The sequence below is a fragment of the Zonotrichia leucophrys genome, chromosome 2 (genome assembly GCF_028769735.1).
Source record: "Zonotrichia leucophrys gambelii isolate GWCS_2022_RI chromosome 2, RI_Zleu_2.0, whole genome shotgun sequence".
NCBI lineage: Eukaryota > Metazoa > Chordata > Aves > Passeriformes > Passerellidae > Zonotrichia > Zonotrichia leucophrys.
Window position 1 is genome coordinate 43099124 of NC_088171.1, and position 16002 is coordinate 43115125.

Consider the following 16002-nt stretch of genomic DNA (forward strand, 5'->3'; position numbering starts at 1 on the left):
AGGTTAAGCTAATGGAGAAATAACTGCTTCATGTAGCTCCATATGGCATTGATTTGCCGGACAGAATCCAGATTACTAAAGATGGAAACCCAGAAAATTGACAGAAGAAAGATAAAGCAAAGGGGAGGTTGATGCAGAAGACAGAATAAAAACAGGTGCTGATGTGGGGGTTGGTTATGCTTGCCAAAATGATTTGCTCAGCAAATTCAAGCTGACATCCGTGATAGTAAAAGCAAGCAATTTCTTTGTTTGTGACTGTTCAAGGTTTTTACTTAAATAGTGATTTAAAAATTCATATCTAGGGCTCAGTTGGCTGTTTTGTTTCATTGTTTTTACTGTACTGCAAAAAAAGGCATTTCTGTGAAACACCCAGTTATGTTGATCTGATAGACTAAAATGTCTTTAACGGGCGACTCAAGGGATTTTTTAATCCAGACTTTTTTGGGTTTAAGCTGATGTTTCATATTCAGCAGAGGCAGTATTTATGTAACCTGCTACACTGACAGCTTGTGCCTTTTCTGTGCTGTCCAGTATGTTTCTGCTGCCATGCTCTGAATAGGCTGAAAAGCTCATCTGGCTCTCCTATCTTCTCTCACACCTGGCATATTTTCAGATAGTATCTGACTTCAACAGCTAAAGTGACAAAGCATGGGAAACAATCTGGGGTGTTTTAAGCACCCCTCTTGCACCTGTTTATCATGAAAGCTGATTGTGTAGTGAAAGCTGAAAGTAAAAATTGCAGTCACTTGGGTGCATTTTCACTGTCAGGCCTAACTTGATGCTCCTGCAGAGCAGAGCTCTGCTGGTTTGTCCCGAGCAAGGTCCGTAGGTGATGGTGTCTCCTTTCAGCCTCGTTGACACAACACCTGCTGGTGTGCTGCCTTCCCAGTTACTGCTTACCCAGGGCTTTAAAGGTACAATCTAACAAAAGAGCAGAAAGAAATTGAAAACCTCCCATCCACTTCCATTTTCTCACCTCTAGTAAATCAGCCTTCCTGAACCATCAGGTTCTGACAGTTTATCTTCAGTGAACTGAAAATCTCAATTTAGAATGAGTAATGCATCTGTTGAACTTCACATACTCTAGTCTTGCTTTAGAGTGTAGGGTCTTATCTAAATTCCTTGGAGAAAGATGGGAATATTTCTGTGAGCATTTACTGGTTTTGAATCAAATTTGTTATTTTTACTTTTCATTATATATTCCCATTAGTTTTCAGTTAAAAGAGCAATCAATAACTAGACGCATTTTGTTAAGCCTTAAGAGTGATGGATGTTTTATAAAATAGCTCTTCAGGGTAAGAAATAGATAAAAGAAGGAACTTTTGTGGCTGAAAACATATCGGAGTTGTAGTCAAAAATATGGATGGATAATACTGTGGCTCAATTTAGCTTCATAGATTAGATGAGATATTGGTACAGTATAAATTCTTTCTACCATGAAGTGTTGGACAACTATTAGATAAGTAATTTTCATGTGAACTAACAGTGTCTGATCACTGTTTGGATAGCAGTGTTTAAATGGTAGGAGCTTCTGCTGTTTACTAATTAATAATTTTGTTGGTATTTTAGAAAATCACAGGCTGGAATCTTCATATCAGAATCACTTAATTCTGAAGGTTTTAGTGGTAAGTATGTCATATAAGCAGCTTTTAAAAAGACAGCTTGTGCTGTATTTTGTTAGTGCTTTCCTAGCATTACCACAGTGACCTGCAGTTTTGCTCAAGGCCAAACAGTAGCACAAATATCAGAGTAAACAAGATTTCTGTTATGGTTGCAGTAACTGGTGACTATTTTAGGTGCCTCTCTTATAGTGGAGAGTTGGCTTTTTGTTTGTATTGAATTGTTCATTCATTGGATGCTGTATATATAAGTTTCTCTTAATTGGTGTGGCCCTGTCTTCAACTGAGAGCTATTTTTTCCTCAATTGTATGGTAAACCATATTTTGAAAAGTTCATGTATTAACTTTCTCCTATATTAACATTCAGACAACCTGTCAGTCTACTCCTGTGTAGTTTATAGCAGATCCAGATCTATTTCATTTGTCTAATCTTCTTGCTTCCTTTTTGAAAAGATCATTTAAGTTTCTTCCTTTTTTATTTTCTCAATTTCCTTAGAGTTCCTTCTTTATTTCCTTCACCATGCTTTTGTATATGTGTGTGTGTTTATTTGAGGTTTGTTTGTTTTGTTTTGGGGCTTTCTTTGTGTTAAATCTTGGTGTTACCCATCTGTTACTGGTAACCTCTGGATCTAAAACTCATGTAGCTATCACTTAAACTTTTGTCTTCTCCTGTAGCCTTTCTCATAAAACTTAGGACCATTTATTTTTCTCCATAGGTTATTTATACAAAATGATTTAAAAAATTATGAACTATCAAGTGTAAGTTTCCCCCAGTTTTCATTCTCAGTCTGTGAATGGCTCTCTGCACTCCCAATATTATCTATATTGGCCAAAAGCTCCAAAACAGGAGCTGCAGCACTTAGAGCATGTAGGAAGCTTCAGAGTTTGATTAAATACTGTCATTATGTCTCATTTTAGAAGTAGGGACTATTACTCTTGGCCACAAAACCTTTTGAAGTGATTAAACATAAACTGCAGCCAACATATATAAAGGACTGTTTTTAGAGATTGAGAGACGTATCAGCCAACACATATATTTTGACAAAGTATCTCTTTTAAAATAAGTCACTGCTCTAAATAAAGATCAATACATCCCCTTTCTAATGTTATCTGGAGAAATTGCCAAAAAAATAAATTTAAGTAGAAGATGATGTGTTTTTAATGTCCACATTTTGTAATTCAGTTGTAGCTCTCTTTGTTCACTTTGCTTTAGGAGAGCATTAAGCTTGTTAAGTGGAAAAGCTGAGTAAGAACAATATTGAAAATGTGTTTCTTCTGAGCTAAGGGTAAAGAAAATTTTGATGGGCAGTTTACATGTTCATGGAAGCCATTTAGTCAGGGTGCTGTTAAGTTAGATGATATTCTGCATGTGAACTTTTGCTCAAGTACTAAAGCCAAATATTTTTATTTGCAGTTCAACTTCTTAAATTGTTTTGCATCTCTATTCTACATTGCCTTTGTGATGTTTGATATGAAGCTTTTGAGGCAGGTGAGTTCCAAAAACATCTTAAGAATGTTGGTGAATCTAGGAAAAGAAAGGATTGATTAAAACAGACTTCAATATTTACTCTAAAACATAAACTTGGCAATTAATATATTTCACCTATATTTTCTTAGAAATCCAGCTTCCATGTTTCAGTTCCCCTAACATTATTACAGAATCATAGCAGAGTAGAGTAATTCTTTCTCTCTGTATAAATGAGGAACTGTTTTCAAATAAATTTGATTATTCTCTCACACAGATGAGACTGGGAAATTTTCATTTCCTCTCTATTTCCTTTTATGTTAGAAGATGTTCTTCTCTGTAGTGTTCTTAATGAGATACTCTTGAGGATAGGGTTGTGATTAAGTTCGACTGCAGTGAGGATCTGAGAAGAAATAAAAGCAAAAATGATTTGTAGTCAGTATTTTAAATCAACTTTCACACTCCAGTGCATGAAAATTTGGTATAAGGAAAATATTTTTGCTCTGAACATAATGAGCAGTACAACAAGAACTTCAGCTCAAGACCTCTGTTACTCTGAAGTGATCTCTAGCAAAACACTTTACATACCTATACCAGACATAATATTTGTGACATTTTCTCTACTTTCAGGTAAAATCAAGAAATGAGAAGCATAGAGAAAAAAAAAAATCTGTCTTTAGTTCTGTGAGTGTCATTGGCATATATTAAATATGCATTGCTCTTCATTGTACTTGGTGTACTGTTTTCAAGATACAACCAGATACACAAAATATTTAGACTGTTAACTCCTAATTAGCCCTTTTCAGCACACAGCAAAGGATGGGAACTAGATCATCTACACTTTTCATATGCTATTCCTAGGTTTGTTAGGCTGGCCTTTTTTTCATAGTACAGAGCTTAGAGTCTTACTCGAGCTCCCAGAATTGCAAATGATCATAGTTTCATCGCAATTATATTAATTTTCATTTCTTTTTTTTTAACTTAAGAGCTTGGCCACTTTGCTGATAACTTCACAGATCCTCAACCAATTTGCAGAATCCTTGCTTCCTTACTGGCTCCAGAAGAGATACAACAGGAGGATGAGGAAACGCATGTGCTCCACGAAGACTGATATGGACCTGTCATTAGCTGAACAGGTCAACATGGAAAAAGAAATGGGAACCTATTTGGTAAGTTGTAGTACTTAAAAGAGTTAAAACTTTTCTGGGCTGTACTTCACAGAGGCATCAGCCAAGGCAAACAAGAATATTTTTGGCTTTCTGGCGTGGCAGCTTATTTCCAGCTTCATCAGCTTTGCTGGTAGCTGTTTATGCAGCTGTGTGTTATCCTGGATCAGGAAGTGGATACAGTGCAGGATCCTAGTAACACCAGCATGGAGGGGAAGGAATGAATAGCTCTGTCTGGAGCTGCCTAACCCCATGCCACTGGAAAGAAGTATTTGTGTAATATGCCCTTATCCCCAAGGGTAACCCAAAGACTACCAGGATGAGTAGGTTGGCACAGGGAAGAGGGAAATTATTTCTGTTTTGGTTTGATTTTGCTGTGGTATTAGTTTAAATGGTCAGTTAAAGTAGAGCCTACGAGAGAGAGCTTAGGTCTGGATGGGGCCAGAAACAGAAGACAGAAGAAACCAGCTTTTCAAAACAATATTCCTGTTGGATGCTCTACCATCTTGAAACCACAGCTTTGGTATTCCCTGTCCTCTTGGTTCTGTTCTTGACCACCTCCTACCCAGTATAATTTTTAATTGTATTTAGCAGATTCCATGCAAGTCATTACTTAAAATTCTAAAGGAATTTACGCAGTGGACGTCAGTGTGTATGTTAAGGCCTCACAGACTGGCTGACAACTTGATCAGATGCTGCAAGCACAGTCACAAGAGTCTTAGAACTGTATGATTTTTGCTTTTACAGAATAAGAAGTACATGTAGATAGTGTACTTTTCATGTAAAAAGTAGATGTTAGCAGTTTGAAAATTTGGTAGTAACACCGGATCAGATTCTTCCTGCTTGAAGTGCCCTGACGTAGGAAAAGGAGAAATTATCACCTTTACAATTTAAAAACTGTACAAATGTGTTCCTGTGTGAAGGTTGGAGGGAGATAGACAGCCTGTCTTGCAGAAGTCCCTGTGTTAGTGTCTGAGCTGGTAAATCAGCACAGTCCAGCACTCCACCTGCACATCGGCCAGCACAGCTCCCAGAGTTATGTGTCAGCATCAAGCCTGACCAAGTAAGCTCTGCTCTTAGACCTGAGCTGACTCCTGATTCTCAGCTGTCACTGAGCCAGTGACAAAGCCAGTGTGGTGTTTCTGAGTCACATTGCCCAGTGCTTCTTGTGCAGAGTTGGATCAAATGAATCTGCACCTGTTGTACTGTTGTACCCCGAATAGTTTTTCACGGCTACCCAAGAGGTCAGTTGTAGGGAGTTAGGACTTTGCCATGGATGTGTCCACTGCTAGCCTCAGTTTCAGTTCTAAATACTGTGTATTCAAAGCCTTAATTTTATACTCAGTCTAAAGATTATTGTTTTGCTGTGCTTGTGAATAAACTGTATTAGACCGCTGATTTGTTTGCAAGCAGTGAGCTGTCAGCAGGCAAGAATATTTCTAAAATTAAAACTGTCACAAGGGGGAAGCATTTGACTGTTTAGTAACTGTGGAGTCTTGACAGAATTCTGTGTTTCAGGCTCTTTTGTTTTGATTCCTCCTTTCACATACTCTTCAGCATTTAATTCTCTATTCTTTTTGTCCTCATTCTCACTTACTTTTCAAATATCCAGTCCTTAACACTGTTTAAGATGTAAAAACATCCTGCAATAATTTTTTAATTATTATTTTTCTAATTTCTGCTTCACTCCTCTAGTTAATTTTCTCCCTTAATTTATTCCTTGCTTTTGTTTCCTTGATGTCATAGCTGATGTTGTGGCTACCAATGGCACAGTTACAAATTTCTTTAACATTGTCTCAGTCTCCTGTTTTCCTACACAGAGTTTCATAAATTGAGTAGGAGAAAAAGAAATACTTATTTACCTCATACTCTGCTGTTTTAAAAGCCAGTAGGTATTGGGCAAGGAAATGAGAAGCGTGAGGAAGCAGTGGGAATACTGTGCAGTTACCAGAAGGAGGAGCACAAAGGAAAGCTCTCTCTCTGCCTGCAGTGCTTGTCTGAGAAAATGATGGCAGTAGCAGATGTGTGGCTGCCATTCCAGTAGACATTCCTGCAAATGTCCCCAAAGAAGGCCTTAGTAAAATGTAGAGCTTGCACAAAATGTTTCTGAGAAAAAAGTCTTAATGGCTTTCAAAGTTAGGTAGCTGCTCATAGTCTGGCCTGCAGACTGGTTTGTGAGACTGAACTATGCTGTGGAACTCCAAAATGAGCTCAAATGAGAAGTACAATTAATGAGTACCCCATGTTGATTTGCGAGCTTGCAGACTTCTACTGCCTCTCTGTTTCCTAGGAGAAAAAAGCACTAGGTGTTGGAGAGGGCAGTCAGTTTAACAGCTATGATGGGCAAAACAGAGTAGAGAACCATGTGTCTGATGCAGGGAGCCAAAACCACTTTCATGTGGTTCTTGCAATAATTTCAGTTACTGTTGAGTCTTCATAATTTCAGTTTTGAGAGAGAGGACAATACATGTGTCTGTGTAAATATGAGATACCTAGATCCTACTTTAAATTTGTGGTGTTTCACCATCCTTTGTTAATGAGCACTTTTTCTTTAAAAGGGGTTGGTTTGGTTCTTTCATAAAAAAATTGCTGCAAACATAGCAAACTGTTATTAATACTACAAAACTAATATGCAAATAAATGTATGATCACCTACATGTGAGTACTTAAACAGCATTTAAGTACCTACATTCTTGGTTCAAAGATCAGGGGATAAACCTATTGGGATTTGTTAAACAGGGTTTTTGTTTGCATTAATTGTTCCTTTCAGATGCTAGTGCTGCCTTGTAGATTTCAATCTTCAAGTGGTCCACTAGCTCTGTCCTGCCCATTTTGAAATAAACAAGCAGAAAAACCAGAAAAGATTTGCCTATCTACCAGCCTAGCATTCTCGTTAGGTCTTTCATGGACAGTCTCAAGTGCTAGGACTTTCATTGCCCCAGTGCTCTCAGGAGGGTGTTCTGCCAGTTGAAATGCATGGTGCTGTTTTTCTGTTCCTCACTGCTCCTTCTGTTACTGTTTAACTGAGATGCTCAGAAACCCACATAGGTTGAATGGGTTTATGTAGTTACTTCATGATAAGGATAGGAAGTGTGGCTTGCATAAAATGCATTAGGCAAAAGGAAAGACCTGGGCCTCCCCTTATGAGAAGTTTTTAGTGATTGAATAATTCCAAATAAATTGGATTTAAAAAAAAAATTATTATTCTTGTCTATTATCAGCAGTCATTCCTAAACAGCTGATTTGGGATGAGGAAACATGTTTACAACTGCAGTGCTATTTCTGTTTTGTCATAGTTTTTTGTAGGTTAAAGTTGTTCTTATATTTTCTCTGTTTTTCAGGGTACTTTTGATGATTACCTGGAGTTGTTCTTGCAGTTTGGCTATGTGAGTCTTTTCTCATGTGTTTATCCACTGGCAGCTGTTTTTGCAGTGTTAAACAACATCACAGAGATATATTCTGATGCCTTAAAGATGTGCAGAGTTTACAAGCGACCATTTGCAGAACCCACAGCGAATATTGGTGTTTGGCAGGTAATTTTTGTCTTTTTTTTTTGGTTTCTATTCATTTGTTTAAAAGAGATTTCAGCATCAGCATGAAAGCTTTGTGTTTGTCCCATGAGCCACTTCAAAGTTCAGTAGGTACTTTGTTCTCTTCAATGCCTTGGAATATCATCTGTCCAACTGTATATCCCAGTGATATTTTTGCTGTGGTTTTTGACCACATGCCTTCTAGCTGCCTTGGAAAAAAAAGCAAATTTTTTCTTTAGTTCTTGTATATGTATTGTACTTCTATTGCAACTTCAACAAAACAAAGCTTTCAGCTACTGTCCAGTATTCTTTATAGGCAGTGTATTTTAGAAATGGTAGCTTCCGATGCTATCTCAGAAGTGTGGAGCGCAGCAGGAGTTTCAAAAGAAATGGAAGAATAGGTAAGTGGTTGGATTCCTAAGCCTGGCTTGTGGCTTATGCACCCTTGGTTACTGGTGCTCAAGCTGACTAATTTGAAAATAACCTGGACCTGTGAGCAGGAGCTGGAACTTTCTGCACAGCCTGAGCACTCTAGTGTGTCTAAACAATTTCATGGGAATAGTACTGGGCTCAGCATTTTCTGTCCTCACTTGTTTGTCCATGCAGTCATGCTGCCACCAGCTATTTTGGGGCCTGTGGAGAGTGCTGCATCAGTGAGCTGATCCTGAGCAGAATTTTCTGGAGTGACTAAATTGCACCCAGAAACTTTAGCATTCCATAATAGCAGTGCTTGATAAGGGAATGTAATAAAGTTGGGGGACATTTCTAGGAGATGATTCATATTGTAGTTTTATTTGACAGGTTTTCTAATGTTATGTAATGGAGATAAAGGGCACAGTGAGCTAATGGATTATTCAGTTTGGAGGGGTTGTAAATGTTATCAAATGAAGCAAGTGAGAGGTCAGAAAGGAAATCCTGAAACGTCAAGTTAAACATGTAGTAAAAACATGCAAATCAAGGATTCTAAGCAATATTCATTAGACACATACATTGATATTAATGAAGGGGACTTAGAGGTGAAGTCTTTTAATAATTATAATCTGATTGCATTTTAACATGGCATGTACTTTCTCAGTCCAGATCTATGCTGCCAACATCTTAATGCCATAGCTGCACTGACCAATTGTGTAACCACCATTGTGTAACTACGAGAATAATCAGGCTGTGGTCATAAGACACAAGTATAGCTGCAGATGTATTAATAGCTTTTTTTTTTTTTTTTTTTGCTAGAATAGTTTGTTTCAATCAAGGGAGTAGGCTGAAAAATTATGACATTACTACAGTACTGTAATTTTGTTTTATGGTGTCATTTTTTCAACTAATGGAGAAATGAATGTGCTTTGTGAATTAAAAATAACTAACTTTTCAAATCATCCATTTCATATGGGGAATAAGAGCATTTGCTGAAAGATTTCTGTTAAAGGAATACTGGAATTACTTTATCAGGTGAACTGAGTCACCAGCTTCTTGTCAAGGAGAAAGTTATTTCTGCTAATTCATTGTGACAGTCACTACAATTCTGTGTCAGTCTTTCTCATTCCAGACAGGACCTTGGAATAAGTAACCATTATACTGCAAATGCAATTGTTAAGCTGTATTAATATTTTCAGGCACTTTGTGGGAGCTCTGTAGGTAAGAGCTTCTTAGACTTGTGCTATTGTGTGTGTTTAAATGTAAATCTGTCAACAAATCTCAAGTGGTTGTGATTTTAAAAAGGCATTCTGAACCTTTTCCTCTTAACATTCAGACAGAACCTCCAAAGCCAGTGTTAGCATTACTAGTTCCTCTTGGAACTTGGCACTTTTTCCTTTATTCTGAAATAAGTTTGTTTGGGAGTACAGCTGTTGTTGGGAGTGCTTGCTGTTTCATGTGTTCAGGTTACAGCCTTGCTGTGGTCTTGTCAAGCTGATGAGATCTGGACTGCTTGCAAAACAAGTCCTGTGCCATAGAATTCAGAGGATAACAGAAAATAAGTTAAACTTATGGGTCCTCTGAGGCTTTAATGAAGAGAGAGGTATCATGCAGAGCAATTTGGGGACTAGTAAGCTAGAGGTAATGGTCATAACTGTAAATATATTTTTGTTTTATTTCAGTTGGCCTTTGAAACTATGAGTGTAATATCAGTTGTTACTAATTGTATACTGATTGGAATGTCTCCAGAAGTGGATGCCCTTTTCCCAGACTCAAAAATGGACCTTGTTCTGACTGTGGCATTGGTAGAGGTAAGTCTGCCTTCAAAAATGCATGTTGTAGCAAATAACCCAAACACCAGTGGAAATGATATCAGGAATTAGACTTTATCTCACATTCTATATTAGAAGGAAATTAAGATTTCCCTATCAAAGAAGTGTTTCCAAGTCTTTCTTTTTGATTTCTTTCTCCTCTGTGTTTTCATTTACTGTGAATGCTGTTGCTATACTTTCCCAGGCATTCCCAAGATACCAAGCATTTGTTGCTTCATGTACTTCAAGTATTTAGTAGTGCTATTTCAAGAAGCAAAATAATCACATTTTTGTGAACTGTTTATTTTTCTGCTTCGGTTGTGACCCGAGCACATCTTAAAAATACTTACTACATAATCTTTATGGATGTATCCTGTAGGGCTTATCTGAAACAACTATGTGTCATGACTGTAAATATTTGTGATTGTAACAGCATTTGGGTTTAATCTTTTCGTAATTCCGTGTAGTAAGCACATCAGTGTCATTCCTTTTCAGACATGGAGGGATGACTGTGGGTATTTTACAGAACTGATATTGCAGGACTTTGCCCTTATAAATCTTCCCTTCAGGGCTTTCTTGTATTGCATTACCTTGAATTTTTCCATTATTCTATTTTAGCTTTTAGAAACTGCATTACTTTTGTCATGGCAAAAGGTCTGGATTTTGTATGTGTAGTTACAAAAGTGCATCATCTTACAGAGGTGCATCAGGAATATTTATTTCTTATTTGTTCATTTTACAGGTATTAAGTGTTATGCAATGAATTATGAACTTGCTTTGAGTTTTATTTTCCAAGCCTTAAGGTTTGTAGAGTTAGCTGTAAATATGAATCATGTCAGCTGGTTTGCTGGAATTTACAGGCAGCCTGATGCACTCTTCTGTTATGCACATGTGGACATTTACATTGACCTCAGTGAGGTGTAGTTTTAATATAAAACTAATTTAGCAACTCAAATGTAATGATATAGCTCATTACTAGATAACATATCTAGAGAGGTGATATTTTGAAAACTGGATGAATAAATGTAAGCAGTATGGATTTCTGACAGCTCAGAGATGGGGTTGTTTTTGATTTTGCTTGCTGTGTGCTAGACTGTTATCTGTTTAAATGAAGCTGGCTATTTGATCTCTAGGCAGACCTCTGTTTCTTGGTAGACCAAAGGAGAATACCAGCACTTTTCTCTAAATTTAAATTCTGTTTATATGTAACCCTTTAGGGAACATGAATTGCAGCAAAATAACTAGGTAGCTCTTGAACTCCTCAATGTTTTATCTCAAATTATCTATAAATACTGTGGAAAGGGAGATTCAGAAAACAGAAGGAAGAAAGTTTGGACAGAAAAGATGAATTAGTACTGAGGGAAGGAGAGGGGAAAAATGGTGTCTTATATAGAGAAGCACCTTCAGTGAAGACCACCAAGCTATAATTATCATTGTATGAAGAGACTGTTGGAGGCTAATGCTGGATAAGCCAGAGGAAATTAAAGGTATTAATTTGGTTAAAGAAAAGTTAAGTTTTCTGTAATTATTCTGCTTAATTAAAAAAACCCAAAACAACCAAACAGCAAGCCATAATGCAGTGGTCAGAAAAGATCTATTAAAAAAGTTTTGATTAAAAGTATCCACTATGCCTGATGATTTAAAATATGCCAGTCTCTGATTTTTTTTTTTTTGGATGGTTGTGTTTCTGTTACTACCAGCTATTTATTGTCTGAGAAAACAGAGAGAATAAAAAATGAACATGTGAGTCTTACAGTATGTTTCTGGAGCATAACAAGCCATGTGGTTTTTTTTGGAATGTTGTTGGTTGGTTATAAACAGTTTCAAATACTCAATGTGAAATGTAAGACTTTTGCTATCTCCTTAAGGGCATTCTTTTTGTACATTTTAAACAGTATTTAACATCTTCACAGGTGTGGGGTTTGGAGTTTTTTTGTTGGTTTTAGTTTTTAAAATAGATCTTGGTTTTTTAAAGAGAGCTCAAGTTATACAAAATTGCAAAAAGTTTCATAACACAAATTTTGAACTTTCTAGAGTCAAAAATAGTTCTCCAAAGTGAAACACATTTTATACAGAAATTTAATTTTAAGAAACTATATGAAAATGAGCACAGCAAACATGAGTTTTATTTCTGTTGAAAATAATTTCATTTGTGTTGGCAGTTCAACCTGTTCTTAGTTACAGATTTATTTTTTTTAATCAGAAGTTCTGTTGTACATATTTCAGGTTAAAACATTGATTACAAAAGGTTCAAAGAAAGGAAGATGACTGGATGCTGTGGGGCCATGAACAGCAGCAGTATAGATTAATATCAGCTTCAAGAGATGAGGATGTTTTTGCTTTTGTTTCCTGTGAATTTATTCCCATCTTACCTGTTGCACTGGGATTTTCTTTTACGTGGTGCTGATGAACCAGATCAGGGAATTGGTGTGGGAGAAGCTGTCTGACCTGTCCACTAGGGAGCAGGGCAGGAGCAGCAGTGTGTGGGACACACACAGCAGTGCTGTGGTGGGTTTGTGCTGGATTAAATTTGCAGGACTTCTGCACCACTGAGCCTTTCTGCTTTATGTCTCACTTAATCTATAGAAAGATCTCTGAACTATGAAAGGAGCCCAAATCTCATGTATTGGCAGTATTCTCATGCACCTTTCTCTATGTATGATTAAACTCTGCATTTCAGTTGTAAAGAAATATTCAGGAACAGAATATACTACATTAAAGTTTTAGGACAAACCCGATGCATCTAAAGTATGTCAATGTCAAGGTAGGAAAAAATTCAAATGTGTCAGGGTGTTGATAGGAAAGAGTTTTAGATCACCTAGCAGAGATTCAAAAAAACATGATGCAGGTGAGTTATTTTATTTTCTGATGTTTATTGCAGGTGAAGATGAACATTTTACTGTGTGTTTGCACTATTTTGACAGCATCTTGGCAGGCAGTTTGAAAATGTTAAGAGAGAAATTTCTTTGAATTGGCTAGGTGTATTTTCACATGTTCTGTTGATGGGGTAGCCTACTTAAATCTTAGCTGTCTTTAAGTATTTTAATAAGTTTATAGTAACTGAGACTACAGCTGAGTATTTATATATCTGTTTGATGCAAAACTAAACAGAAAAGCACTGTTGCTGTCAAAGCCAAGGACAGGTATTAGTGATGTCCTGATTTTTTTTGTCCTTTTTTTTTTAATGCTAGTACATTTTAATAATAGTAATACTCTTCTAATGGAAACAGCTTATATGCAACATTTAACACCAAACTACTGAAGTAACAAAGAGTTGTGTGTGTGATATTCTTGTAAGCATTCAGTACCCAGCCCCTACTGATTTATGTGAAATATTTTTTCCCATTAACAGCTCTTTACTCTGATGCTATCTACATTTTTGGTGGGAGTATTCTGTTCTGTGAGCAAAGTAAATGTTAATTAGAACCCCACGGGATAAAATATTACCAATTTCAAAATAATGGCAAGCATTAAAATAATAAAATATAATAATAATTTTTAAAGTATTAAACCAGTCTTTTTTTTGAACAGTTGACCTATTTTCATCAATTCAACATCTGCTTCCATGGCAACATGATTTGAACCAGGAGCAGAATGATGAAACTCCACTCTTTTTCTTATGGATGGATGCTAACTGAGTGCAGCCAGTGCAGTTTTCAAACAAAAAGAAGTAGCTGAATGCCCTTGAAGCAGGAAACAATATATCCTTATTAACCTAATTTTAAAACAGTTGTATCACATTGTGTGTTTAGTTATTCAGACTTCACCATAGACACATAATTCTGATGTGAATTCAGGTGCAAAGTAGGACATTCCAAGCACGTGTCTGTGCTTGTGTGAAACTGTTCCAGATCACTTCTGACTGCCTACACTGATTTGAACCACAAAAAAAGGAAATAACTGAAGAAACTTGGTTCATAGCTAGGGAAGTAGGTTAAAACAAGTGTAACTTTAATTCTGCAGTGCTTTAAAAAAATCTTCCTTGCAAAAATTGTTGACAAAGAGTTTTGTTCCTGATGACTGTTTCTTTTTAATGTGGACTCTGATAAATTTAAGGAATGCAAATTAAATCAGTGTCAGAGCTAATCTAAGAGTTGAGTTCAAGAAATCAGTTCTACTCTTAAGTACAGCTTTTAAACAGTCATTTTTCCTTTTAACAGTACATCAGTAGTGGTGTTTTGAAGCAGTAGCTATGAAGTACAACTCCTCATGAATATGTCCTAGCCTTGAAAAGCAACTCATGTATCCAGCCCTGAAGTGTAGTAAACTAATGGAAAGCTTAGCCTGGATGTTCTACATCACATGAGGGATTTGGTAAATAGCTTGGAAATACTAAGTGGTAATGAAGGTCCTTCTTGATAATGGTAATATAAAATCTGACAGTACCATCGAAAAATGATTTTGGGAAGAATGTAATCAGCTGTGGTGTAGAAATGAGGACCTTTGCATAGGGACATGGGTGGTGTATTTGTAGTAAACGTGGCTTACACAGTTGGTCTGTGTTGATTTAATTTCATGGTGTCCTCATAAGGACATAGATCTTTATCCGCATAATAGAAAAACCTGTATTGAAAAGTCAGTTCTGTAAGAAGTATGGAGTAGAATAAAGGAAGTAATCCTTTCTTGAGCTTTGCTTTTTCTGAGTGAGAAGGAGCTGATGGTTCATTTATAAGAGGCTGGAAAGCAGGAATCGTAGTGTGTCAATGAAGCTGATCAAAAGTCAAAGTGATTGAGATTGGCATACAAGTTTTCTTCAGAATTCCATTTTATTAAGTGTATTTTTTCATCAAAGGCCTCCTTGTATAGATTAGAAGCTCTTTGAGCTTCTGCTGAACAATCTTGGTGTAGTAGTCTCAACACTCAGTCAGCTCAACAGTAAGTTTGACAGTTGTTTCTGAAATGGTGTGCCAGAGAAACTGGGAAAAACTACCAGAGTCAGTTTGAATTCTAGTAGATGACAAGGTGTATTTATCATCTAGTTCTAGGCAGCACTGCAATTTGCATTCTCCACAAACTTCAAAATCAGTAAACTTTGCATCCTGAGTGCAGTTGAAGATCTTTGGATCCACTTTCTGAGCAAAAGCAAATTTAGGTCGATTGTTGTGTCAAAATTAAAGTATTTCCTCTTTTTTTCCCCTTTAAAATTTCTTAAATGTTTTGCAACAGATTTCAGTGCAATCTGTTTTCTCCCAGTGAAGCTGGGTAATTTTGTTTTTTACAAAACAGTTCTGGTTGAATTATTTCCTGGCAGTAATGTACATGACTCCGTTCTGGCCAGGTGGAAGTGAGGCATGGTCCTGCATGGTGTAGTGTGCTGCATGTGTGCAGCAGACAGCTTTGTTCATCTAGAACTCATGAGTTTGGGATTTAGAACATATGTTAAATACACATTTTTGTAAGGATCAACTTTAGTAGAAAAGCAACTGGGAAAAAATCAGAAAAACAGGCTGCATCAGCATACACACATGTATGAATCCTTTGATACTGATGGAGTTACAGAAGCTCTAAGGTTGAAGCATAACAGCTGTGCATAAAGTGGTGTTTTTGCTAAATTATTTCTGTGTTATTGCCAGATACTAACATAGGATAAAAGAGCTGCAGAGTTTCACATGGGGAATTAAAGAGCAGTATAGATGGAAGGGACCCCTGGAGATTATTTGCCCAAACCTTCTGCAGGACCCTGGATTAAATTCTCAGTGTTCTTATCAAGATAAGCTAAGACTTGAGCACTACCAGTGGGGGAAAGTCAACCACTTCTTTGGGCAGCCTGGTCCACTGGTTAATTGTTCTTATGGCAAATAATAGGGTTTTTTTTTTTTTCTTATGGGAAGAAAAAAGTTTCTCTGGTGCAACTTGGTAGCTCATGACCTCTTGTTCTTCCACTGTGCAACTTTGTGAAGGGGGTACCTCTGTCTTCTTGAAAACTACCTGTTAGGCCCTGGAAGAATGTGATTAGATTTTACCCACCCACCCAAGCCTTTTTTTATCTAAATGTAACAA

At 36.8% G+C, this 16002-nt stretch overlaps 1 protein-coding gene across 2 annotated transcripts in view; it reads left to right on the forward strand.

The window, feature by feature from the left end:
* The window catches only part of ANO10 (anoctamin 10), a 122178-nt gene that overhangs the window by 10982 nt on the left and 95194 nt on the right, over positions 1–16002 (forward strand). For both annotated transcript variants that reach the window (XM_064704730.1, XM_064704729.1), the window contains exons 7-11: positions 1570–1625; positions 3034–3108; positions 4071–4253; positions 7592–7783; positions 9874–10002. In XM_064704730.1, coding sequence (XP_064560800.1) covers positions 1570–1625; positions 3034–3108; positions 4071–4253; positions 7592–7783; positions 9874–10002 — 635 coding nt within the window. The remainder of the gene's footprint in view (positions 1–1569; positions 1626–3033; positions 3109–4070; positions 4254–7591; positions 7784–9873; positions 10003–16002) is intronic.